The sequence below is a fragment of the Psittacula echo genome, assembly GCF_963264785.1.
Source record: "Psittacula echo genome assembly, chromosome: 16".
Lineage (NCBI taxonomy): Eukaryota > Metazoa > Chordata > Aves > Psittaciformes > Psittacidae > Psittacula > Psittacula echo.
The window spans coordinates 9,642,650-9,666,899 of record NC_137752.1 but is presented as its reverse complement, the minus strand read 5'-3'; the positions used below and the strand labels follow the sequence as shown (position 1 = coordinate 9,666,899).

The 24,250-nt window shown below is 45.1% G+C and overlaps 1 protein-coding gene across 1 annotated transcript in view; it reads left to right on the top strand.

Annotated features, from left to right (window-relative positions):
- Nucleotides 1-2,518: 2,518 nt before the first annotated feature.
- LOC308227697 (voltage-dependent N-type calcium channel subunit alpha-1B-like) overlaps nt 2,519-24,250 on the top strand; it is a gene marked incomplete at both ends in the record, with an annotated part of 292,188 nt that continues 270,456 nt past the window's right edge. Inside the window, 3 exons of the mRNA XM_080630487.1 lie at nt 2,519-2,799; nt 4,928-5,033; nt 11,646-11,785. Coding sequence (XP_080486613.1) covers nt 2,519-2,799; nt 4,928-5,033; nt 11,646-11,785 — 527 coding nt within the window. The remainder of the gene's footprint in view (nt 2,800-4,927; nt 5,034-11,645; nt 11,786-24,250) is intronic.

The window sequence follows — 24,250 nt, the reverse complement described above, 5'->3', positions numbered from 1 at the left end:
TGCTTTGGTTTCGACTTTTCAGAGCTGTTTTGTTGTTCATTCACCCCTCCACCTTGTAAGCACAGGAGGATGCAGACAGAAAGGTTTGTGGAAACAAAGGTATTCCTTGTTTTCAGGTGCCGCTTTCTAGCAGAAGAAGTGGGAGATTATTGAAAATGGCATTTTCCCTTCTAGTGGCTGCTGATTAAAGAGCCAGATGTTCCCACTGAAAAAATATAAGGCCACAAAATGTATCAGATTTAGTGACCAGAAGCAGAGAACTAAAAATTTTCAACAACTGAATAAATCAGCTGGGGGAAAGTTGAGTTTTCAGATGAAAAGAGAAATTCATTATAGGAAAAAAATGCAGGGAGGATGGAAATGAAAATGGGTTCAGGGACACTTTAGAGAAAAGCATTCCCCTGCCCTCCTCAGCTGTGAGCTCCCTGCGCCCTCCTCCTCTCACCATGGAGTAAAGACTCTTTCCCTGCTGCCCCAGTTGTGTGGATCAGCTTGGCAGTGCTTGGGCGAGAAGGCTCCCAGGAGGAAACACTCCCAGTTTCATCTCTGCCCAGGGCCTGGTTGAGTGTGTGAGGAACATCCTGGCACGAGGCTTCATTTCCCAAAGACTTCAGCTTCCTTCTCCGGGCAAAGTTTTTCCAAAGGATTTCAGCACTCAGTTTAATCTGCAAATTATCCAGTACCGGGGTTGAGGGGAAAGTCTTCTTTTATTGCATTCCCATGGGAAGGCAGCCTACAGACTGGAGCAGCTTCTTGCTGCCCTGGTCCCCTGGGCTTACAGAAGTTGGGTGGCTGTGGCTGTGTCAGGGTGGTTGGTGGCTGTTGCTGTCTCTGATCCTCAAGGCAGCAGGATGTGATGAACCTTCCTCCCTTTGTCCTTTGTGGCTGCTCCTGGCTCACCTCAGCAGCCACTGCTGCCTCTGAGGGTATCTTTGGGCTGCGCTGCAGTGTGAGAAAGCCCTTTAGAGATACCAAACCCCTGAGTAAGGAGCCAGTTTCTCCCAGAAAATCACCCTTTGGATATTGCCAGCCCTCTCACTGTCTCCTGAATTCAGCAGATGTTATTGCTACAGACTTGCCTAGTTGGTGGGTTGGTTTTGAACTGAGACAGCTTGGATGACTAAGGCAAAAAACACATTAGCAGCAGAGTCCAGGGTTTCCTTACTGTGGGGGAGTGAAAATGTCCCCCTGTTGACAGCCCTGACTTCTCTGGAGGGTCCTTTCTAGAAGTTTATAGTTTGTATCCCAGATTTAGCCTACATGCAAAAGCGGATCCTCACCAGCTACTGCAGTGCCGGTTGACGTGAGGCGCTCCGCGAACAAGGAGGAGTTAGCTTCCTGACTTGTGGTGGATGGAAGCAACAGAGGGTGCTGGAATAAACAGGATTAAAGGATTTCGTCCATAAATACAGGATTAAAGGTATCCAAGTGCTCTGCAGGAGTCATTCAAACCAAGGAGAAACAAAGTAAGTTGTCTGAAGAAAGGGCACAGCTCTGGTTTGAGCCTGGCTGGGCGCACACAGCCCCCCTGCAGCGCCCCATCCCCGGGTGCTGGTGCGGGGGGTGCACCCACACCCCATCCCTGCTGCCGCCCCGGGGACTGGATCTGGGCTGATCACCCCCATTACCCCGCACCCCGCGGCCCCATGGCCCCCGGCGTTCTCCAGGACTTCTGATGGGGGGGAACTCGATGCCCAGCGCCGAGGGGGCACCCATGGGTGCAGCAGCTGGGCAATGCACATCTGGGCAGCGGCGCACAGGCGCGGGGGCCGCCTCGCCTGGTCCCCCCAAGGCGGAGCCCACCCCCGGGGTCTTTGCGCTCCCGCGGAGCGCTGCGCAGGGGCGGGGGGGAGATCGATCCCTCCTTCCCCGCGGCCCTGGGGAGTGGCCGCGGCTCGGTCGTATTTATCGGGGTGGGCGGTGGCGGCCGGGCAGGCTCCATCCTTCCCTCCTTCCATCCCTCCCTCCTGCCTCTCTTCTTCCCTCCCCGCCCGCCTCCCGGTGCCGGTGCTTGGGCGGGCGGAGCCGCGGCGGCCGATTGGCTCCGGGCATCACATGCGGCGGGGCCGGGCCGTACCGGGCCGTGCCGGGCCGGGCTGGGCTGGGCTGGGCACGGCGGAGCGCTCCCGCGGGCGGCACGGCAGCAGCGCGGCCCCTTCCAGCCCCACCGGCCTCCGCCCGCAGAAGGGACCTTGCTGGAGCCGCCACCGCCGCCCCGGGATGGGGTCGGGCCGGAGAGACGGTACCTGTGCGGGGAGGTGAGCGGAGCCCCGGCGCCTTCCGCCCGGCCCCGGGCAGCCACAGCAGCGGGGAAGAGGAAGGGCTGGAGGAAGGTAAAGGGAGATATCTATACCTATATATATATATATATTTAACTCTATCTATATATTTCGCTGCGATCAACCCCGATCCCGCAACCGAAGCCCCCGGAGGGAGAAGTGCTGCGCGCTGTGATGCGTCTTCCTCTCGCCTCGGCTGCCAGTTTGGATTGTAGCGCCCGGCTCCGTGCACTGAGAGAATGGCTCGGTTCGGGGATGATCTGCCAACCCGCTATGGAGGCGGAGGGCCGGCCGGGGCTGGAAGAGGGAGCAGCCGGCAAGGTGGCCCCCAAGCCGGCCAAAGGATGTATAAGCAGTCGATGGCTCAGAGAGCCAGGACTATGGCTCTCTACAACCCTATCCCTGTCAAACAGAACTGCTTCACAGTCAACAGATCCCTCTTCATCTTCAGTGAAGATAATGTTATACGGAAATATGCCAAGAGAATAACAGAATGGCCATATCCTTTCAGGGAGGGGACGTGGGCACTGTGGGGAGGGGGAGAAGAGGACAGGGGGGAAGAGACCTCCCCTGACAGCTAAGGCTGAGTGTCTGGTGCTAATGTAGACGTGTGTGTGTGATCCGGTGTGTGATGGGTGTGTGTGGCATGGAGCCGTGTGTCCGACATCATGTACAGCCGTGGAGGTGGGGATCACAGGAAACTGCTTCAGTAGGAATGGCAGAGTGTGTGTTTGGCTCTGCCAGGGGTGTGTGGGAGACATACGTACATTTCCCTGTGCCTTTAAGTATGAGATGTACAGTTGCAAAGATCTACATTGCCTACAATTTAAGCCAAATGTAAAGGGTTCTGTGAGATTCGTGCTACTGAACCCTCATTCCTATTTCCATCTTAGAGCCTTTCAACCCTTCTTTCTCACTCTGAATAGACGAAGAAACGTGGGATTAAAATGGTGACACCTCAGCATTAAAGCTGCATTGATAGTAGGGATCTTGAGAGCTGAGATACCTTGTGAATCCCATTAATACAATCATTGCAGTGAGGCTTTTAGTACATCACCTCCTGAATCCGTTAGAATCAACATGAATCTTGTCACTCACACTAGGTGTGTAGCCTAAGCTCAGGCTGCACTAAAAAAATTAAACCCAAAGCTTTGTGGTGGGGGGAGGCAGTAAGTGAGGAGAAGGATCATCTGCTGGGCTGTGAAAGGCGCAGATGCTTTCTGTCTCAGACCCAGACCCCAGGCCAAGTGAACTGCAGAGGCTGTACTCAGAAGGGGGCTTTGCTCATAATGATGCACACAGTGGGGTTATAAGCCATGAGAAAAGAGAAGCAGACTATTTGAGGTTACCTGGGGGTGGATCTGGGGTGTGTATGTGTGTATGGGAGTGCATTACACTGGTATCTCAAGGGAGCTGGTTGTTTTCTTTTCATTTGATATCACACACCTATTAATCCTCAGCTAACAGCAGCAGAGCCTCCTCCCAGCCTCCTAGCAACACTTCCCATTGCCACAGAGGCCATCTCCCATTCAGGCTCCCCCAGTTTTCACTTCTTGAGGGGCTAAGAGGGAAAAAATATACACCAGTCGAGTGAATGCACTTCTCTTACCCCTGAACACACACACACACACACACACACACACACACACAGAGTGATTTTTCTGTCCGTATTATAGAGTCACTGGGATTGCTGCACTTCCTCACCCATTTCTCCTTCCCTGCATTCAAGTCTGAATAAACCAGCTCCAAAGCTCCGGTGGCAGCCACAGCGTCGCCTTCCCGCAAGGCCAGGCGCAGTTTCGCCCTCTCCTGCCTCTTGTGCCACTCGGCTGCCTCCTCCTAGCGGGGTATGGGGAGGGGACCCGTAGCACTGGGCCTCGGGGAGGGGGGCAGCGGAGCCGCCGGTCTCTCCCCACGCCGGAGCTGCGGGCGAGGTGCGGCCGGGTCCTGGCGCTGTCCGCGGTGCTGAGCGGAGCTGTCCGCGGTGCTGAGCGGAGCTGTCCGCGGTGCCAGAGGAGCTGGGGCCCCGCCCTGGGACAGCGAGGGCTCGGCGCAGGCTGGAGCTGGAGACGATGGGCACCGAGTGTCACGATTGCCTTCTTCCTCAAGAGATTGTTTCCCTTATGCATCCCGACAGGGCACTGGTGACTTGATTCTCCCCAGGAGTGGGCATTGCAATCTAGCAGGAATTCATGTTTTGGACCTGCGTAGATGCTCTAAAGTAAACTTTTCTAGCCCATCGCTTATTTACAATATGTGCTCCAGTTAAATGACAGGGAATTTCTGAAGAACAACTCAGCAGATGGCATTCAGCTGTAGAATCTATTTTGGGGCAGTTTAGCTTATCAATATCATTTAAACCCAACAGTTACTAATAGCTTTCTGTTTCCTTTGGACCTTTCGCTTTCTTGCTCCCAAATTCCTTGAGCAAGTTGGGTTCTGTATAAGTCACCAAAGAAAAGAGACAATTTCCTACTTTCCTTCCAGAGACACCCCAGAAAGAGCCAAGGAAGTTGAGGAGACTAAATGCCTTCAAAAAAGATAAGAAATCTCAGAATGCTCAACCAATGTAACTGTTTAGGTAGAAATGGGGTTTGAATGAGGCTTTTTTGTGTTGTCTAGTGTCTTCTTTAACTTCTGGTCCCTACTCCATTTGAATACATGATTTTAGCTACAATCATAGCCAACTGTATTGTGCTGGCTCTGGAACAACATTTGCCGGATGGAGACAAGACACCTATGTCAGAGAGACTGGTGAGTTGTATTATTTATTTCAATTTCTTGTTTCTGTTCTAATACAAAAAGCAGTCAGCCGCCTGGTGTTGTGAGTGCTTGCACCTACTGTAAAGATTCGTGTACAAACAAATGGGCATTAACCCGATAATCAGACAAAATAAGACAGTGACAACAAGTATGACTCTAACCTGCACATCCCATCTCCACAAGAATGCTTCATCACTCTAGCCCTGCCCAATTGCAGGAGCAGAATTACGATCGGAAGAGCAGCAAACTTAGGGTGTTTATAAACCAGGACGGGAAGGAGCTGCCAAATGCTCAGAATCATCCATAGAATCAAATGAACTTGTGTGATATTTTCCCAGGAAATGCTAGAACAGAGTAACTTTTTAGGTTCCTATGTCTTTAAGCTAGCTTCCTGTTACAGCATATATCAAGGATCCTACAAAAGCAAACTTTGGCTTTAGATGATTACACTTCCCTTCCAAAAAAAGAAACCAGCTTAGAGAAGAAAATAATTTACCCTCAGGCTTTATGGTAATGAGCCCAATTACCTTATTTCAAAAGAAAATAGAAGAATAGCTTCAAAACCATTCTTCCATTTATCATCACTGTAGGAAAAACGGGTAATATTTGGTTTGATTTTTCTCCTGCTGTTAATGGTCTGGAACATCTTTCATGCCTAAATGCATTAATCATAGCGCATGTTCAAAGGATGAATAAATACAAACCCACATGCCTTTTACATGTAGATATTAAATTATGCAAACCAAAATAATATTAAGCTTGTTGCCAAAAGCCAGAGCCCCTGAATACTGGCTGCTACAGTTTCCAAGTTTGGTCCATACCAGTGGGCAACTCTCACAATCTCATTGTGCAGAAACAGGAAAAAGTGTGTAACTGATGGATCTAGAAAGAGCTTCAGGGTCAGTGAGCTGATGCTGCCTGTTTGGAAATGTATCTGCTCATGCTGGCTGCCCACCTGCATTGTGTTTGCTTAGTCTCTTTCTGTTTGAATTCTTTCTACTTGGGAAGAGATGAAGAAAAACTTCAGAACATGAATGTGTGTTGATCTTGCTGCCGTTAAACATGTCTTTGTGTGCTTTGGGATAGACTAGCCAGGCAAGCCTGGGTGTGTGAGCAAAGCAGAAGTTTAGATGCAGGGTGATGATAGAGCTGGGGAAATGTCTTCCATAGTTCTGAAAACAGGAACCAGGGAAGGGGGAAAGTAGCTTTGTGGATGTTGTGTTTTGGTAACCCTTTAGTGATTTGTTGTTTGAAGGAGTGGTAGGTATAGTTAACGCATTGTTTCTATGTTCCTCTCTAACTCTAGATTTGTAAGTGGATCCTAGAGGTTCTTTGTTGGTCTTTTTCCCCACTGTACTAATTGCATTCTACAGCACCTAGTACTGCACACATACCTCCAGTTCCTGCTCAAAACATTCCAAAGGAGGCACTGGCATTACCACCAAATTGTGCAAGGTAACCACATGAGTTGAATGCACAGTGTCTACCTTGTTGGCTCTACCTTGGTGAAGAAGGAAGAACTAACTCAGTTTTTGTCCCAAACACCGTTGTGTAATATTGCCTTTGATCCAGATATTCTGAAGCCATTTTAACTACAGCACATCTGTAACTCCAAAGTAGAAAGGGGCTTAGCATAGAATAACACTGAGAATCTTTACAAGTCATGTAATATTTTTTATTTTCAACATATGCTGGAAAGATTAAGCACTGTGAATACGAGAAACTGTCTCCTGGTTTTCAAAGTGAAACCTCCTTAGAATCCTCCTGCCACTTCCACAAACTGTAAGTTATTTCACTGAAAATGTTACAAATCCATGCTAAATCAGAGTGGACCAACATTCCCGTGCATTTACAGCTTTTGAGCCAAATTATAAGTCCATAAAGAAGAGGAAGGGCTCTACTGCTGTCTTTGGCAGGAATGGAATTGGCCTTTTTTGGCTTAATGATTGATGGATGTACCTTTCCTTCTCCTGGGTTCATTAAAATCTCCAAATTGGAGTGAGGGTTCATCACTGAAGGGTTAGTCACATCTTAAGGATATGAGATGCACATCACAAGCCTTTTATGACTGGGAGATGTAGGCAGAGGCGTTAAAGGGAAACCAGAGCTGCCCAGATACTTTGTGGCTCAGATACAAGGACAAAAACCTTCAGATTGTCTATTGATTAAAGCTGAGAAAAAGAGGGAGGACTCCATGCAAATATTTCATGATTTTTTTCTTCTACTCAAAATATCCTTCTATGTAGCTCCCCAGAGACCTAAGATATGAACCTGCAGTGCAATCTCTCTTGGCTGTTTCCTGTGCTTGTGTTACTTGTTAATCAGGGTTAATTAAGCACATGGGAAGAGCAAGTGATGTCTCAGTAGATGCAGTATTTCAAGAATTGGAGTGGCTGAATTATGAGTAATCTTTCTCTGTCCATTTTCTGTGTGTAGCTGTAGCACAGAAAAACATTGCATTAATGTTGGTTAAAACCAAGGCTCTGATAAAAACACCATATTGGTGGTCAAAGTATTTAGTGGTGATCTGGAGAACTGGCTTCAAGGACTTACTCTTCAGACAAGAGAAATAAGCTCATTCTGCTAGCTGTAGAATGACCTACCCTCTAAGTGCTTGCCTGCTCTGAGCTGGGACTTTCACATGCTTTGGCTGGTGGAAAAGTTTACTTCACATCAATAATTATCGGCTGGAACAGATACTACAAACTTGCTATTGTCCATCTCAGCTGAGTGCCTTTGCCAGTAGGTTACAGAGTCAGCCTCCTTCTGTCCTAAGAAATAATGCATTGTTTATACACAGTGGAGTGATGCCAACTGAAAAGATGCTGAGGGAGTTGTATTGAGTGGCCCAGTGCCTGCTAGTGAGAGCTCCAAATGTAGGAATGGGGAATTTCACATGTAAGCCCTGAATGGCCCTGCACGTGGATGCTTTGTGCTCATGATACTCTTGGCTCTTTAGGCTGAGACACGGTCATTTTCTCTATGTCTCTTTCCTAATGTCTCACTTTTTCTTGAGAAGCTTCAGTAGACCATAGACTTCCCCCAGCCTGACAGAGACAACATCTATAGGATGTTCGTCTGCACCCCACTGCAGGGCTCTAAGTGTTTATCTCCCCTGGGTGTTTTTAAGGTGAGGACACAATATAACTTTTCTCAGATATTCAGCATGGCAGCTCTTGCACTTAATAATAAAATGGATTTATTTCTTTATCCTATCCACAGACACTTTGTGCAGTTTTATGTGAGCTGTTCCTATTAACTTTTGTAGGAGCAATGCCTTACACACCCAAACCTATAAAGGCTGTCACATCAAAGGCCAATGAAAGACACTAGGACGTAGACTAGGAATAGTAATGACTTTCCAGACTCAGAAGTTGTTTCTGATCTGAAACATATTGATTAAATGTGTGTTTGGCCCAGCCTCAAGCTTTGCTGTGTCCACAGCAAACAACCTGCTGGCACAGCTCTGGCTGCTGCCCAGCTTCTCCTCCTTCCTTCCAAGTACGCACACTGATATTCATTATCACCTGATTTCCGACTCTTGAACCCAAAGCAGCAACTCAGCCTCCCGTCTGAAGAGGGCTGCAGGATGTCCTGGCAGCAGGATTGCTGACCTGGCAGCAATGTCCCCTATGTCCTTGCCCTCAGTTCCCTCCATCACACAAGTCATGCAACCCCCTTTTTTCAGCATCAGGGCCCACTACGTAATGGAGCATAAAGTTTGTCTTTCATCCTGTTGTTACTGCCCTGGTTCTTAGGCTGAATTAGTGTAAATTTAGACAGGCTTTAGAAAAGACCCTCTTTCTATCACCTCGTATTTCCCCAACCCTATAGATGACATTTTTTCTTTGTAATAATACTCAAGCCCATCTGTGAGCCTTCCTGCTTAGCTAGAAGCTGACAAGACCTTCTTCAACCCACTTCCTAAGAGCTCTTGTGGAGTCCTAGCTTTGGGTGGAATATATTCTACCAAACCCTTGAGTACCTGACGCCTGGCTCTTTAAAACTGGGAGCTGTAATCACAAGGCACCTGACCTAGATTGAGCAAACGACTGGGAGCAGAGTTGATATAAGGCTTCCAGGAAGTGAGGGAGTAATGAAAGGAGGTGTAGGTGGGTGAAGGTATATTTTTTGTATGTGTTAGAAGAGCTATTTTTAGAGGCATACTAGTAGTTGTGGGAAGGAAGCAGAGGATGGTTTGGGAGGTCTTTGTTTGCAAAGATTTAATATGCTTGTTGAACTAGAAGGTGTTATGGGGTTGCAGAGTAGGCAGATAAGGCTATTAAATTGCTCCTGTGTGTATGGGGGAAAGCAGAGGAACAGTAAAGTACTGAAATCACACATGTTGATTTCTGACCCCTTTCTTCTTCCCTGTTTCCTGTACTGGGTTGGAGTCCTGGGATGCCTCTAGTTTGTGTTATGAAGAAACTGCTTGAGGCAGACTCTTATTGTAGGATTTCTGTTGAAGGTCATAAAAGGTCTGATGGCCTTGCCTGGTTCCTCTTTTCCTGTGGGTAAATAGCACTGAGATGGGTAGTTGGTCTTTCTCAGCCTGTCAGTGATAACCTCTGTATCTTCTGAGCAGGGTTTGTGGATGAGTAGAGAGCCTGGAGGTGCTGCCATTTGTGGAAACAGCTCTGGCTGGAAGAGAAGATACTTTTGGGTTTGTTTTTTTGTCCCTCCATTTCAGCCAAAAGCCTACAATGTGAGCTCAACATTCACTTGCCAGATAGGGTGTGTGTGATCTGAAGGTGACTGATCATCTTGCTTGGCCATAGGGGAATGGAAAGTAGAGTTTCTGGGCTGTGAGGTAAGGAAAGGTGGAGAGGAATGAGGATGATATAGGCTGACAGATGAAGTGTATAGAGGAGCTGGCGTCACCGAGGTGTGTAGGGATGTGGGGCAGGGAACAAAACTGATGGGAGAGCTTGTTTAGAAGCAGTAATTTCCAACAGTTTGGAGGCACCTTCAGTGGTTAGTGCTTTGTGGTTGACTTGCCGAGTTGGGTATACATTGATGCGCTAAGCGTGTAAGCCTCTTCTGGAGGGGTATGCTATTATATTAGTCTTCTAGGTGGGAAAAACCTGGCTTTCTGTAAGAAGTGCCATGCTTAAAGCACAGGGCTGTCTGCTAGTGCTGGGTCGGAGTTTAGCAAGTGTTGCCATGCTTGTAAAATAAATTTTTATATCAAAACCAATTCTTCGCTCTGTGGTCTCAAGATTCAACATTCATGTTCTTTCCGTATAGAAGAACTAAAATCACCTTTGTCATTAGTAGAATTGCAAAATGTAAACAACTGTGTATCAAAGAGCAGCCCAACTCTGATGGCCTGAAATGCCAAAGCCACTGTAACAAAGATTTCTAATCTCTTCATTTGGGAACTTGCTTCCTTTAAGGTAGGGCTGCTTTACTTCCATTGCCTTCAGCTGAAATCAGGGATCTAAGGCACACTTGGAAATTGGTTCCAGGTGCCAGAGCTAAGTAATATTTTGTTGAAATTGATGCCCATTCCTTTCACCTCTTGCTTTGTTCCCATTTCTAGCCCGCATCTTCCTTCCAAATGTGAATGCTTCCATTTGGCATTGCTTTTGTGTTGAAGCTCTTATAATAAAGTAGAATAATAAGGATCTGGTGCCACAGATGAAAAAATGGTCTAGTAAATCCATAGAGACTAAACTTGATTCTTTTGAATTTGTGATCCCGTGGTCTGCTTTAGTCTGCACCAAGGGCCTGAGACACAAACCTGATGCATCTGCTGTTAATGGAAGTGAATGGGGATTTCTCCCTGAATCAGATACACAGTGAAAGGAAAACAGATGACACTGCAGCTATGGAAATTCAGAAAATGGAGGAGAAAGAAGGGAAGTGAAGGAAGAACTGATGGAATAAATGATAAATAAATAATTCCCTGCCAGTGTTTGCAAGCTGGCTGTGCTGACTGCTATTCCCCAAGATATCCTCTTGTTTTAGGTTCCTGGATGAATTGTAAAGCACATGTTTTCTTCCATGTCACTAAGTACAGAAATATATTATTTCAAGTGTAAATATACCCTTAGAGCAAAATTTGAGTATTAAAATTCACTCCAGAATATTGAGTAAAGATAGAGAGGGGTGAAACAATCAGAATAAAGGCAAATAGAGTTGTGAAAAATGTGAAAAAGCAAATTTACCGTCATAGAATAGTAAGGGTTGGAAAGGACCTTAAGATCATCCAGTTCCAATGTCCTGCCATGAGCAGGAATGCCTTACACTAGACCATGTCACTCAAGGCTCTGTCCAACCTGTCCTTGAATACTGCTGGGGATGGAGCACTCGCCACTTGATTGGAAAACCTGTTTCAACACCTCACTACCCTCTTACACCTAACCTGAGCTTCGCCTGTTTAAGTTTAAACCATCACCCCTTGTCCTATCGCTACAGAGAAACAGTAACAAGATTCTTCTCTCTGTTTAGTTCCAGTAAATCAAAATCTTTTGGTTTCACCTCTGTTCAGAGAGCTGAAAAGGGCAGGAAGTTAGCGCATGTAGTTGTTTGTATGACTCTTGCTATCAGTGCGGAACTGTAGGTATCTCCTTGACACCTTTGGGTTTTATTCTTTTTCAGGATGACACTGAGCCGTACTTTATTGGAATATTTTGCTTTGAAGCTGGTATAAAAATCATCGCTCTGGGGTTTGTTTTTCATAAAGGCTCTTACCTCCGAAACGGTTGGAACGTGATGGATTTTGTTGTGGTCCTCACAGGGTAAGTGACCTCCTCCTGCTCCGGGTTTCAGGGGGACTCTTGCTTGGATTTCTGTTGGCTTTTTTCAACTACGGGTTGGGATGGCAGTGATTTTAGTGAAACTACAAGAAAACTGCATTTTGACCGTACTGTTTTCAAACAATGGCTATTGTGCTGAATGAGTCACTTTAAAATGTTGTTTGAACCAACTGCAAGGAGGTTTGAAGGATAGTTATTTGTATATATGCTGTCGTGCATCTTGTCTGGATGTTTACCAGCATTGCTCCAGCTTTGCAGGTTCTAATTGCCGCTGGGTACTTGAACATGATTTAAATCAATCTGTCTTCTGACTTTACAGGATGACTTTAGAAGTCAGCATGGAGTGAGTTAAATTAAATGCATCCCATTTTTAAGCTGTTACAACTCTGAAATCGGTGGAGTTTGTGCAAGAATGACTTTGGTCTTCTATAAAAAAACCCTTTTCTAAAACTAATTCAGAGAGGGTGTATGTCTTACAGATGGAGCTGAAAATGCTACCTGTGCGTTTGGTAAACTGGCTTGAAATGATATCCCTAATTTCTTTCTTGGAAATGCTTACAATATTACTCTGTTATGCATTGCAACAGTTTTCATATCTGCTTATATAAATACAGTGTAATGCTAGTGGGTAATGAAAACACAAACATTAAGTAACACGGTCTACAAATTGTGCTTTAAAGCTCCAAAGGAAATGTTCCAAAGGTCTGTGTGAGGTCCTGATCTTGCAGCCTTCATCTTGGAAGGATTTCAGTTGGTTTTTCCCCCAGAAAACTGCAATCTGGCTCTTGTTATTAATACAAACTCATTTCACACGTCTCTGCTACTGTGTGCACTGGACATCTCTGTTCTTTGGTCTGGTTAGTGGTGTAGAGTAAGATGCTGTTAGGAAAATTCTTGTGTACATATATAAGCGTATTCATTAGATACATTATCACTGTATTTCTATTTGCAGTCAGTGTACCCTGTGATAGAGCAGTTGAGAGGCCAAAAGGAATTCTTTCTGTATTGAGAGGAAGAAAATAAATATGCAGGGCTTGATTCTCCTGCTGCTGAGGCTGGGTGTTTAATCAATAGAAACTTCAGTGGAGTCACAAGGAGAATCAGATTTACATGCTTGGAAGCATAGGGGGTACCAGGATGAAAAGAGAATTAGCACAGATGCTACAATTACTCGCACCAATGATATGTTCTGATTCCTAGTGAGCACTATGCCCTTTTGCATGTTTAAAAACAACTAAATAGAAGAAAGCCAAGGCCCTGATTCTAGAAAGGACTTTAGCATGTGACTTGATTTATCCTTCAGCAGAGCATTCAAGTACACGCTTGAATTCAGCTGACTCCAGTGGTTCTGTACGGAAAGTTAAGACTATACGTAAAAGCTTTCTGAATTACAGCCATATTGATATTTGTTTAGGCATGTGTTGGATTTTTTTGCATAAAGACAGGTCAGGAATTAAAATAGATATATGGCTTTTGAACTGCCTTGCTATGACTGAGACGGTAAAAGTTTTGCAAGAGTAGCTGAAACCTCCTTTATGTCCCATGCTTGTGGAATCACAACTGAGTGTGTGATGCTTCTATGTGTGACACCAGCATTTACTGGTGCTGGTTTTATTGTGAGTGCTGCTTGCAGAGCTGTTTGATCTCAGAGCATAATTGTGGACTATCAGCTTCATTAGGCAGCTGGAATAGGAACCCTGTTGCCATCTGCAAACATGCGTAGTCTTTTGAAGTACAGTCCTGTTAACGTCAAAGCTGCTGGTTTCCAATGGTGATGCTAGCTGGGCTGTATTGAAATTGTCTTGTACATGGACTTCCCACCAGGCAGGCAATGCAGGGAAGGCAAAGCGTGAACTGGCTGACATTAAGTCCAAGACTCATCTCCACTGAGGAAATCACAGACCTCTAATCCTATAATTCAAGGGCTGGATTTACAAGACACTTGAGTTTGTGCCCAGTTTCTGGTGTCTGGGGAGTGTGTGTGTGGGGCTACTGAAAATAACAGGGTTACTCATGTGCTTGGTTAGATAAATGCTTTCCTGAGTCTGGGGCTGTATTTCCAAACGCAGTAATGAGGTGGACGGACCTATAGTGGAGAAATAACACTGAAAGATCTGCAGCTTCACACGGTGAATGGAATTAGTGTTTTCTCAGTGTTTTCTCTGTAGCCTGTTGTGTTTTGCTCTGAATTTCCTAGATCCTTATTATGTTCTTAGCTCACTCCTGTGTTGCCATGGGTCTGTGTTAGAAAGCAGGAGCTCCTATTCATTGGGCTTCCTTCACTGGCTGGGAACCTTTTCATCTGCCTATTGCTTGGCTCAGCTAACAAGGGGAAGGCTGAGCAAGGCTGATTATTGGAGACAGACATGATCCTGGCATTCCATATTGAGACTGCTGAAGAAGAACATTTACTCCTGACAAACCCAACTGTTTCTCCAGGGACAGGGTTTGAGGTGGTGGCACAAGTGGGACCTTAGATTTCATTTCTGTGGAAGACAGACTCAGATCTGTGTGTTTCAAAAAAAGATCAGGCAGGTTCTGTAATTTATTCTGGAATAATAAAACAGGACAGTGCTGAACTAGTACTTAATATGTTCTTATAAATATAGATAGGTAGCACATCAGTTTTTGAAATACCATTTTACTACTCTATCCAAAGCTTCCCTTTGCCATATGTGCAAGATTTCTGCTTGAAAATGTTACTTCATGTTTCCCAGGCAGTGCTGAGCATTTGGTTCTTAAGCTCAGTTTTGCATTGATCTTCAATGTTACAGAGGGATTTTGATTTCTCTTTTTTAATGTGTAGGCACGAAAGATCATGAGAATGCAGCTCATGATACCACACGCAGAGTTGTGTACCTGCTAATCCTGTTGAGTGCACGTTTGTATTTAGGTAAATGGTGAATGTCAGAAAATCTGATCTCATTTTCAGCTTGTAGCTAAACCCCGTGAAAGCCAAGAGCAGCTTTTGCTCCCTTTAACTGTTTCCATAGGAAGAAGGCCAGCCAGTGTCTGGGTGTGTTTTGGAGGAGGCTGTGGGGGAAGGCTCTGCATTTCTTGAACTTACCCTTATGTAAATATTACAGTGATCATGCAGTACCCGTTTCCTCCTGTTTTTCCCAACCCTCTTTTTATGCTACTCGTTGCCTGCACACTGGCATTGCTGATAAACGTATTTTTAATTTACTTGCAATGATGGACATTTTGTTTGTCAAAAATCAGGCAGTAGAACTTGTTAAATTGAGAATGAATCAGGGCTGTGTTATACGCAGCCAGGATCAATATCCTATTGAGCTAAGCTTGAACCTAACAGATAGTGGCCCAGAAGGGCTTGGTTTGCTGTTCCAGAAAACACTCGCTCAGTTTCTCTTCACAGCAATGCCGTGGAGCGTCTCTTCTTTACTTTCCAGGAAGCATGCTCATCCGCTGTTCATAAAGGCCATGGAAAATAATAGATTGCTGCTCCTTGAAAGATTTTCTTTGTCATTTTTTTCAGTTGTTTCTTGCAAACTCCTCCAGTTGTAGATGAGTATCAAGGAAAGCCACCCCGCTGCGATGTGCCTGTTGCCATTGTGAAGACAAGTATATTTTAGAGCTCCTATTCACTTTCTTCTCACATTTCTATGGGGTTGCATTCACTCCAGTGATGACATCACCCATTAGCAGCTCTAAATCACACAAAAGTGCAGTTTCTCAACTGGCTTGGGACTATATGTTCTCAATGCAGTATTCCCAAGGTAGGAGCAAAGGGACTTCTTATTATGTTGCTGCAACCTGTCTTGGGTGGAAACCTCAGAAATCTTGGGAACAAGGTCCACCCTACACCCAACCCCCTCAGAGGGCAGTGAATGGAGCTATGAGGCTGAATTCAAGGCCTTGAGGTTCAGACCTGTCTGTGTTTGAGTTCATGGGAAGATTTCTCCTGGTGTCCTGGGCCTGAAGGACTGTTCTTCTGGATTAGACTACAAACCTCTTCTCTAGCTGGAGCTGGTGACTGCTAAGGAGAAGAATGGAGATCAAGGCATGGATAAACCAGTCCTTACCCTCCTGATATCTGAAATTCAGGTGTCTAGAGATTTTTGAGAACAAAGTATGGGTCTGATGGCTTTTAAACTGTGTGGACCAAAGGGCTGTCCTCCTTGGTTGTGTTTTTGGGCCTATTGACACCTCTGGCTTCATCATATCCTGGGTAATGTTTCATGTTTTAATTACATACCACAAGAAAAGGTGCTGCTTGTCCCTTTTATCATCACTAGCTACCCGAGATTTCCATTGGTCCTTTCTAGGTTTTGTATAGTAAGATCTGGAGAACAGTCGTTCCTTTTCCTGCATACTTATGGTGTTTATGAATCTCCAGCATTTCCCCAATCAGAGATTTATGCTGCCCAAAATCCTTTAACCCAAGAGGCTTTCTGTGCACCACTGGTCTATGCTGTTGCTCTGGTCCTTTCCTAGTTCTATCATATCCTCTTGGAGGCAGTGACCACAACCATGTGCAGTGTTTGTCCAGCACCAAGAGTTGCTAAAGCCTGGTATAAATAACTAGAGCACTTGCAGGGATCATGCTCTGCTCTTTATGAGCAGAGTTAGGATTTTTTGCTTTCAATCAGCCTGGCCTAAACACTCTCGAAGAGTCCTGGTAGCTTCTTGAGCCAGTTGGATCAGTTGCCTGGATCTCTGGGTGGGACTGGCAGAGACAGTGTGTGCCAGGCCCGGAGCTGCCAAGTGATGTGCACAAAGTCTCTGTGCTGTTACTGATGTCTCAAGCTGTCGGGAACAAATTACAAAAGCTAGAATTATCTTGATTGTCTGGATGACTGAGAAACGTGCTCCTAGCTCCTGGTAATGCTAATAAATTGGAAGGTAACTCATTTAGTAGCATAATAAAGACCTGTTCATCCTTGATGTTAGCTTTGCTAGTTACCAGGATCATCTTAGTATGTGGGCAGTCTGAGATGCTATTCCTGGTACAGTGTATGAGGAGCAGCAGCAGCCTTGCTTGCAGTGCTGACTGTCAAAGGGGGAGGCAAAGGAACCATCCAGCCTGCTCTGTGCAGCAGAGGGCCTCTTGGGCCCTCTATGGGACTCTTATTTTTCAATTCAGCGTGGACGTACCTCCTAGATGGGGTGAGATGTGACCACAGGGGTATTTTAGAAGTTGATATCTGGTTGAGGGCTGGGATTATTAAATAAAAGACATAGATGCCTGTAGTCTCTAGCATTTTTTTCTCCACATGCATGTTCCTGTGCATTCAAAATCTCAAATTAGGATGTCTGAATTATGTGATCCTGTGCGACTGGTTCTTGTGTGATCCCCAAAACATCTCAATCTTGCCACCTGCAAATAACTATACAGGAAAATAATCAGAAAAGCAAAATCAAAATGGAATAAAACCCTTTGGATGCCCTGCTGGCATCACTTCAGCCAGTGGGCTCAATGATTTGTTTAAAAGCTTTCGATCTAGACCCTGGGGAACACCGGAGTAGGGAAATGCAGGTTTCTCTCTGCTTTTATGACATGGAACTTCTGGCACTTTTGTGCTAGAAAGCAAAGCTGGGCTGCAACAGGAGTTGGGAAAATGGATACTTTGAGAGACAAGCTTCATCTTGATTAGTTGTCACAAGGAAAACAAGTAAGCCTCTTTGTACAGTATGGGTGGTGATGGACTAAGGCTGATTGCTATTAGCACTGTGCATGAGTCATGCCAAGAGCAAAGCCTCTATAGATTTTAATGGAGCTCATCTTTGTTTTCAGTTTCTTTTATGCTTCAGTGATGGATAGAGACTTGCTGGCTCAGAAGCTAAAGGTACCTTCTGCAATTAAATCAGATAAAAAAAATGGAGAAGGCAAAGGGAATTTACCTGCTTTCCTGAATGCAAGTGTTAACTGGCAATCTGGCTGGTGTATGGGGGCAGTAACGGAGGAAGGCAAGTAACCAGGCTTTTTTGAGGCAGAGAAAATGAGTGGTTAGTAACTGGAAAGGAAGAGGGTGTGTGAGGTCTCAGTTTCAACAGTCAAAAATAGTTTGAAGTTCTTCTATTTTCTGTCCCTTGGCCATCTGGGCTCTTGGGGAGCTGAAAAAGCAGTTTCCTTCAAAGGAGATGATGCTGGACAGGGAGGAAGGAATTTTGGGCTCTAATCCCACCTTGGCAGATGTCCCTGTTCCCTTTAATGTGCTATGACAACCAGTTTTGCCCAGTGGGGCATCAGGATCTTTGTGACTGGAGCTTGCTTTCCCTCTGGGCTTGTTTCACCTATCAAAGGGGGTCCCAGGTCATGCTGAGACTGCTGGAGTGTTAATCAGGGCTCACGTCTTCTGTTGTCACTTGTAGTGGCTTCTGTGCACTGATTTTGGTGCGGGTGGGAGAGGCAGGTTGAGTTAAGCAGGTGGGTGTGTAATTGTGTGGCTGGCTGCTAAATTAGAAGGAGACTTTCTTGAGCAGAGGAGGACTCCGGGCTGTGCTTAGAGGAAGGCTACAGATGGTTACAGACTCTCAGAGGACCCGCAGGTGGGGACAGCCCTTCGCTGGCTGAAGTTATCCTTGGAGCATGGCTTTGCTCTGGTTGTGGCAAACCGAACGTTCCAGGTCAGAGTACTTCTCAAAGGCAAATAGATAATGAGATTGATGTGCTTCTCTCTTACGTTACTAAAAGTGACTGCAAGGTATTGAATACCTGGTCTGTGAAGTGATAAATGATGGTACTGTGCGACAAGAAGCCACAAAGTTGAGGCATGGAAAAATAGCTTTTGTCCCAAGAGAGAGGAAGCAAAAGTATTTCTTCAAATTTCCATCTTGTGCTGCTTCCCATATTTTGTGTCTGTTTGTGCTGCTTTGAAGCTTTTTGTTCACAGAGGAGAGTGTCAGACACCATCTGAGGGTACTTGCATCTCCCTGGCCCATGGGCCATTGGGCAGCTGTAAAGTAAAAGTGGCCATCCCAAGTGAAAGGGAGGAATGCTTCCTCCTCACAGGCAGGGCTCTATCAAAGCCAGGTAGGATCATTAGTCCAGAGAGTATTTTTAGCTTTTTATGGCTCTCAAAATGAGGCTGGTGACAGGGAAATCTTGTCTCTTGTGAGGGAACCAGATGTACCATGCAAAGGCAATTGTGGCGATGGCAGGTTGAGAAGAGGACTCTGGACCTTGTGATCTGCTTTTAATGTCTGATCCTGCCCTAGCAATTGTATAGTGTGAGCATCTGCTTGACTGCTCTTTTCTAAAGGCGGAAAGCGTTGTACACCTATCTGCTGTTATAGCTGGGTGTGAACGCTAGGAATTTAAAAGCAGAAGAACAAATAAAATTGCAGCTATGAAGTGCTTTAATGTTCATTTTCTCACTGCTTCTCTGTTTTAAACAACCCCAAAGCCTTCAAGTCCTCTGTGTGGTGTTGAGTGCTGTCTCATGATTAGATGAGGAGGAGTGGGCAGGATTTCTCAGGCTCCTGTTTCTCAAATGTTGCTTCTGCTGCTGTGTCCCAATTCCCAAGGGGCCAGCTTTTGACAGCAAAGTGCCTGCTCATCTGAGATGATAAGAACCTGGCTGCTATTGTTAAAAAGAAGGAGGATTTAGAAAATTAGCCTAGTTTTAATTGTAATCTAATCCCGAGTGCCAGGAGCAACAGTGTCACATTAGCACATGCATCCCTGGATCCGCAACTCATCCCAAATATTTTGGGTGCTTTGGGACCATTGCCTTTCTCAGGGCTCTCGAAAACATCAGGGAACCTTAGTGGGGGTGGAAAATTGATCTTCTGTTTTGTTCTTGCTGAACCAGTAACAAGGTGTTTGGGATGTTCTGGCCTGGGCAAGGCTTCAGTGGAACCAGGAGGATGAGTGGCTCAAGGTCTCTGTATAGGTAACCAAAGCTTTAGCATCAGCACCTGGCATTTGGATCCCTGGAGATGCATTTTGACACCAAGGTTAGACTCTTTGCTTGACATCTCTGCGTTGAAGGATCTGACTGAATTGGCGTAGAGGGAAGGGATTGTCTGTGAATGAGTTCTGCAGGATGGATGGAGCAGAGTGTACTTTTTGTCAACCCCTGGCTGCATGGGAAGGCTGCTTTTGTGCCATGGGGAAGCCTGGCAGCTTAGGCTGAGAAAGGAGGCCTGCTCCCTATGTATGGCACATGTCAAACCTGTAGCGTCCTGATCCTCACAAAGGAGCATGGCCGCCTAAAAAGTGTTCTTCAAATGCATATGAGAGATCTTTCCTTCCTGACTTGGCCAGTATTAGGTAAATCAATGGCTGATAATGAATATAAGGCTTTGTGTCTCCTCCGTCCTCCATTTTCGTGTATGCTGGAGGTCAGCAAAATCATCTTTCTTTTGTCTGAATATATGTGCTCAGGGATCTCAGGGCAGGATATTGAGGAAACAGGTCAGGTTTTTCCCGTGTTAGTGCTGAAGAAGATGCCTTGGTTTCAAAAGCTGGCTACAGGGGAGGGTGTGTATGTGTAGGTGGCTCTCTTGATCAGCTGAAGACTTTTAAAAGCATCCCTCTGGAGCAAGAAGTTCAGGTCACTCCTGAGTTAAACCCCAGGTTTTAGCCAATAATGAGTTTAGCTGCTGGCTCAGTAAAGTCAGTTCCTGTTGGCCTGTGTGGTATTTAGGCAAGGAAAAGATCAGAAGTAGAGGTTGGAGAGGCGCTTCACTGAGACTATTGTTCCTCACGGACCCTTCTGGAGAAAGGCTGAAGCTGACTTCTCTCCTTTGCATCATTAAACATGTAAAAATTCCCTTTAAGGGTCTGCAAAACAGGAAACACCCCATGTCAGACTAAGAGTTTAAGAGCACGTTGATGATCCATGGGGAGATGTAGAAGTAATGGAGTGAAGGACAGAAATGAGCTATTTGGAGGAGACTAAGACTTTCAGCTACAAAATGTCCCTGTCCTGAAGAGCTCTTGAACTAAACTGATAACCAGAAATACTTAGTTGGATGCAGCTTGGTTCTGGTTCAAAGAGAACTTAAAAGAACTTAAATTGGAGCTCTGAGCTTATTTTCCATTAAAAAAAAGAGGAAGATTGGACTGCTTTTTGGCTTGGTTTCTCATCTCAAACATCCTGAACCATCATCCTTGAATAAAGTTTGGGCATAAGAGTTTAGGAGGAAGGCTGTGGAAATGATTAAAGGCTTGAAGAAATGTCCATTTAAGGAGAAATGAAAAGGCTGAGAGAGTTAAAATTAAAAGGGAAGTCTCATAAGGGTGAGACTGATAAAGAAAAAAGAGGAAATCATGTTTATCTATTTTGGCAAGATTCAAAAAGCATGAGTAAAGAAATTGAAGTTTTAGAACTTCTTTACTAATGGAAATGTAATTAACTCATGGAACTCAGCAAGAATTTGCTTCAGCTGAAATGGTCTGTTTTGGATCTTGAAACCAAAAGAGCCTAGAGATCATCTACAGATTCACCAGAGGGGAAATGGATTTTGAAGGAGGATGATTAGGTCCTTTTCCTGGTGTTCCCTGAAATAAGTGAGGTGGAAATGTGAACAGGCTGTTTCATAATTGTCCTTTTCTTTATCTTGTAATTTCTTCTGAATCATGCTGGAGACATGACTCCAGAGCAGCCATTCAGTCTGTTACAGTGAAATACAGCAGTATATGCCAAGGCTAAACTTTGTCTTTTTCTACATGAAACAATATCAGTAGGAGTAGTGGTATTCCATCACTTGATGTCTGATTTAAAGATCAAATGTCTTGTTGCAGGCTGTGCTGCAGCTTAGAGAGAAACTTCAATACTCCAGTGCAGTGTTAAATGTGCCCTCAAAGGCTGCAAGCCTAAGCTTCAGGGAAAGAGCTGGGTTTGAAAACTGTCACTCATTTAAAATGAATCCAAGGTGGTTTCTAATAATATAAATGTCACTTTGATAATGATGTTCTGGTTTTGTAGAGGAGTGAGGTCTGGCACCATCAAGCTAGGTGCTGCTGAAGTGTTACTGCTCTCTTTCCATGGTTGAACATCCCCTTAGCCTTGCTTTGGGAGGAGAGGTATCTCCTCAGCTGTGGTCTCCAGTCTTTGCAGGATTTGGAACATGGAAGAAGATTCTGAAGGGTGAAATTATCATGTCAGAGGGTGGCCCTGTCCTGAATGAGGCTTCAGTAAGACCTGAAAGCACATCCAGCTGCCAGAAGTTGGGCATGAAAGTTCCCACGTTGCGTAGGAGTATTAACAAACGTGTCTCCCAATGCCAAAGACAAATCTCTGCTGCTTTCCTGACCTCCAGTATGGGGTGAAGGGTGGCAGTCAAAAGCTGTGTAAAGCGGCAGTGAGCTATTTCTGCACCATGAAGGAATGTGCAGTGTTGGCTGGTGTGTTTGGTGGTAGATTGGTAGCAGCTCTCTTGATGTTCATCAGAAGTAGGTCCAGGGAAAAGACAACACAAAAGCCTCAGGTCTTGGTTTGGTAAATACGTGTGCTGTTGTACCCTAGCTGCTATTGCTACAGGACAAAGACTGAAGTCTAGCAAACCCCTGAAATGTCTTTTTAATCCCATTCTTCTTAGAAGCTCATAATCATGTGCTTCAAGTAAGTGATGCTTTATCAGTCCATAAACAGCCGATAACATCCTCATCACTGACCTATGCAGATTACCTCTACCTTGAGAAACGTGCTGTAATGAAAAGTTTCACCTTTCTTGTCTTCTGATGCCAAATCCCAGCCTTGTTTACCCACTTCTTGGGCAGAAGCACTGCAAATTCCTGAAGTTCCGTGATCAAACTTTTGTCTCAGCCTGGACTGGATGGATGAATCCTGAACTTGTTGCGCAGTTTTAACTTCTTTTTCCTCTAGTAATGAGTAAAGTACTGAAATTGGTTAGGTACAATGTAGGAAGATCTGGAAATACCAAACTTGGCTGCTAGTTGTGGAAAAAGTAAGAGCACTCCATGGTCCACTGAGTCTTCTAATAAAAACCACTATTCTTTACCCTCTCTGGTTACAACATTAAAGCTAATTATAACAGGTATAAAACTGTGGTAACCCCTGGCTTTCACAAGAGGTGAAAAGTACAAAGGAAGCTCAGCATGATCCAATTTTCTTGCTTTAATTGGAATGTCTGAAAGAACATGAGTCTATAGCAGCAGACAATGCTGTGTATGAGACTGATTCAGGATAATACAGTTTCAGTTCTCTTGGCTAGCAGATTGAGCAATAGAGTGGGATTTGGGTGTCCTGTTTTTCTCTTCTCCCCATGTCATTGGCTAATAAAGGATTTTAGGCCTCTGCTTTTCTGGTTTGTGTCCACGTTTCTACCTCTTCAAAAATGAAGATGAAATGCTGCCCAGATTTGTAATGTACTAGTGAAAATGGCTGGGTGACAGTATTGAAAAGAAATGAGTTTAAAATGTCTCAAAAGAAGTAAAAATAAGTCTTTAAAAATGTTGAAATCAAGTGAGGAGAATTTGAATCAGAAGTAAAATAGATGGTAACAGCATAATCTTCTAGAAATGCAGATGCTCACTCACAGTGAGTGGGAGAATCTTGCATGGAGCTCAGTGTTCGTGTACCACGGGGAATGTGTCAAAACGATGGCGTGCCACACAGGGGAAGTTGCAAATGTGGGTGTCTGTCAGATTTTAACCTGAGGAAAGATTGGACCTTTGGGGGAGGTGACATCCTTTGAGTCAAAATGTCCAGAAGTATTGTCACTGATTCGCTAGAGAATAAAAAAAAGGAGTGGCTTTGCTGTTGCTGGAGCAGAAGTGGCTGAATTGGGAAAGAAGGATGTCATCCATGGCAAAGTCAGTCTTCAGGGTAGCATCCTGGCTTTAGATTGTTTGAACCATGGGTAGCTGAGAAGATACGGCTCATGGTGCATACAGGGAATGGATAAAAGGCAGAAGCTGAAGTCCTTGCCTGGTGCCTCTTTCCACAAGAGGATGGAGGCTGTCATGTTTTACTGCTGCACAAGCCTCACTTGTTGCTGGGAAAGCAGCACTGCTGGAACCATCAACTATAACCACTTGCCAGATTAAGCTGCTTGGGTTTCAGAGGCCTGAGCTGAGGAATAAGACCAATGCTGCCTGGCACGAAGGAGCCCAGAGAACAAAAGCAAGCAGGACCTATATGTTATTTTCTTCCCTTTGAAACCTGAAAGACCTCCAGCTCATCAAATAGTATTTCTGCTTCTGGTCCCTCTAGAGCTGCCCTCTGGTCTTGTTTGTATGGGAAGGATGAAAAACCCTTCCCTTGTAATTACAAACCTTTTGTCTCTAGTAGTGGTAGGATCAATGTTGTGTGAGGTAGAAATGGGGAATCAGTGTCCCTTTTCCCCAGGCCACTGTAATACCTCCTTGTCCATTAGCAGGAACGGAACAGCCCCCCTTCATCTTTGGAAGCCTTTGTTCCTCAGGAGGAAGGTTTGGGTGAGGTTTAATTTCTATCTAATAGCTTGTTAAAATCCTCACATCGTTTCTTTGAGAATGCCATTAAAAATCAATTA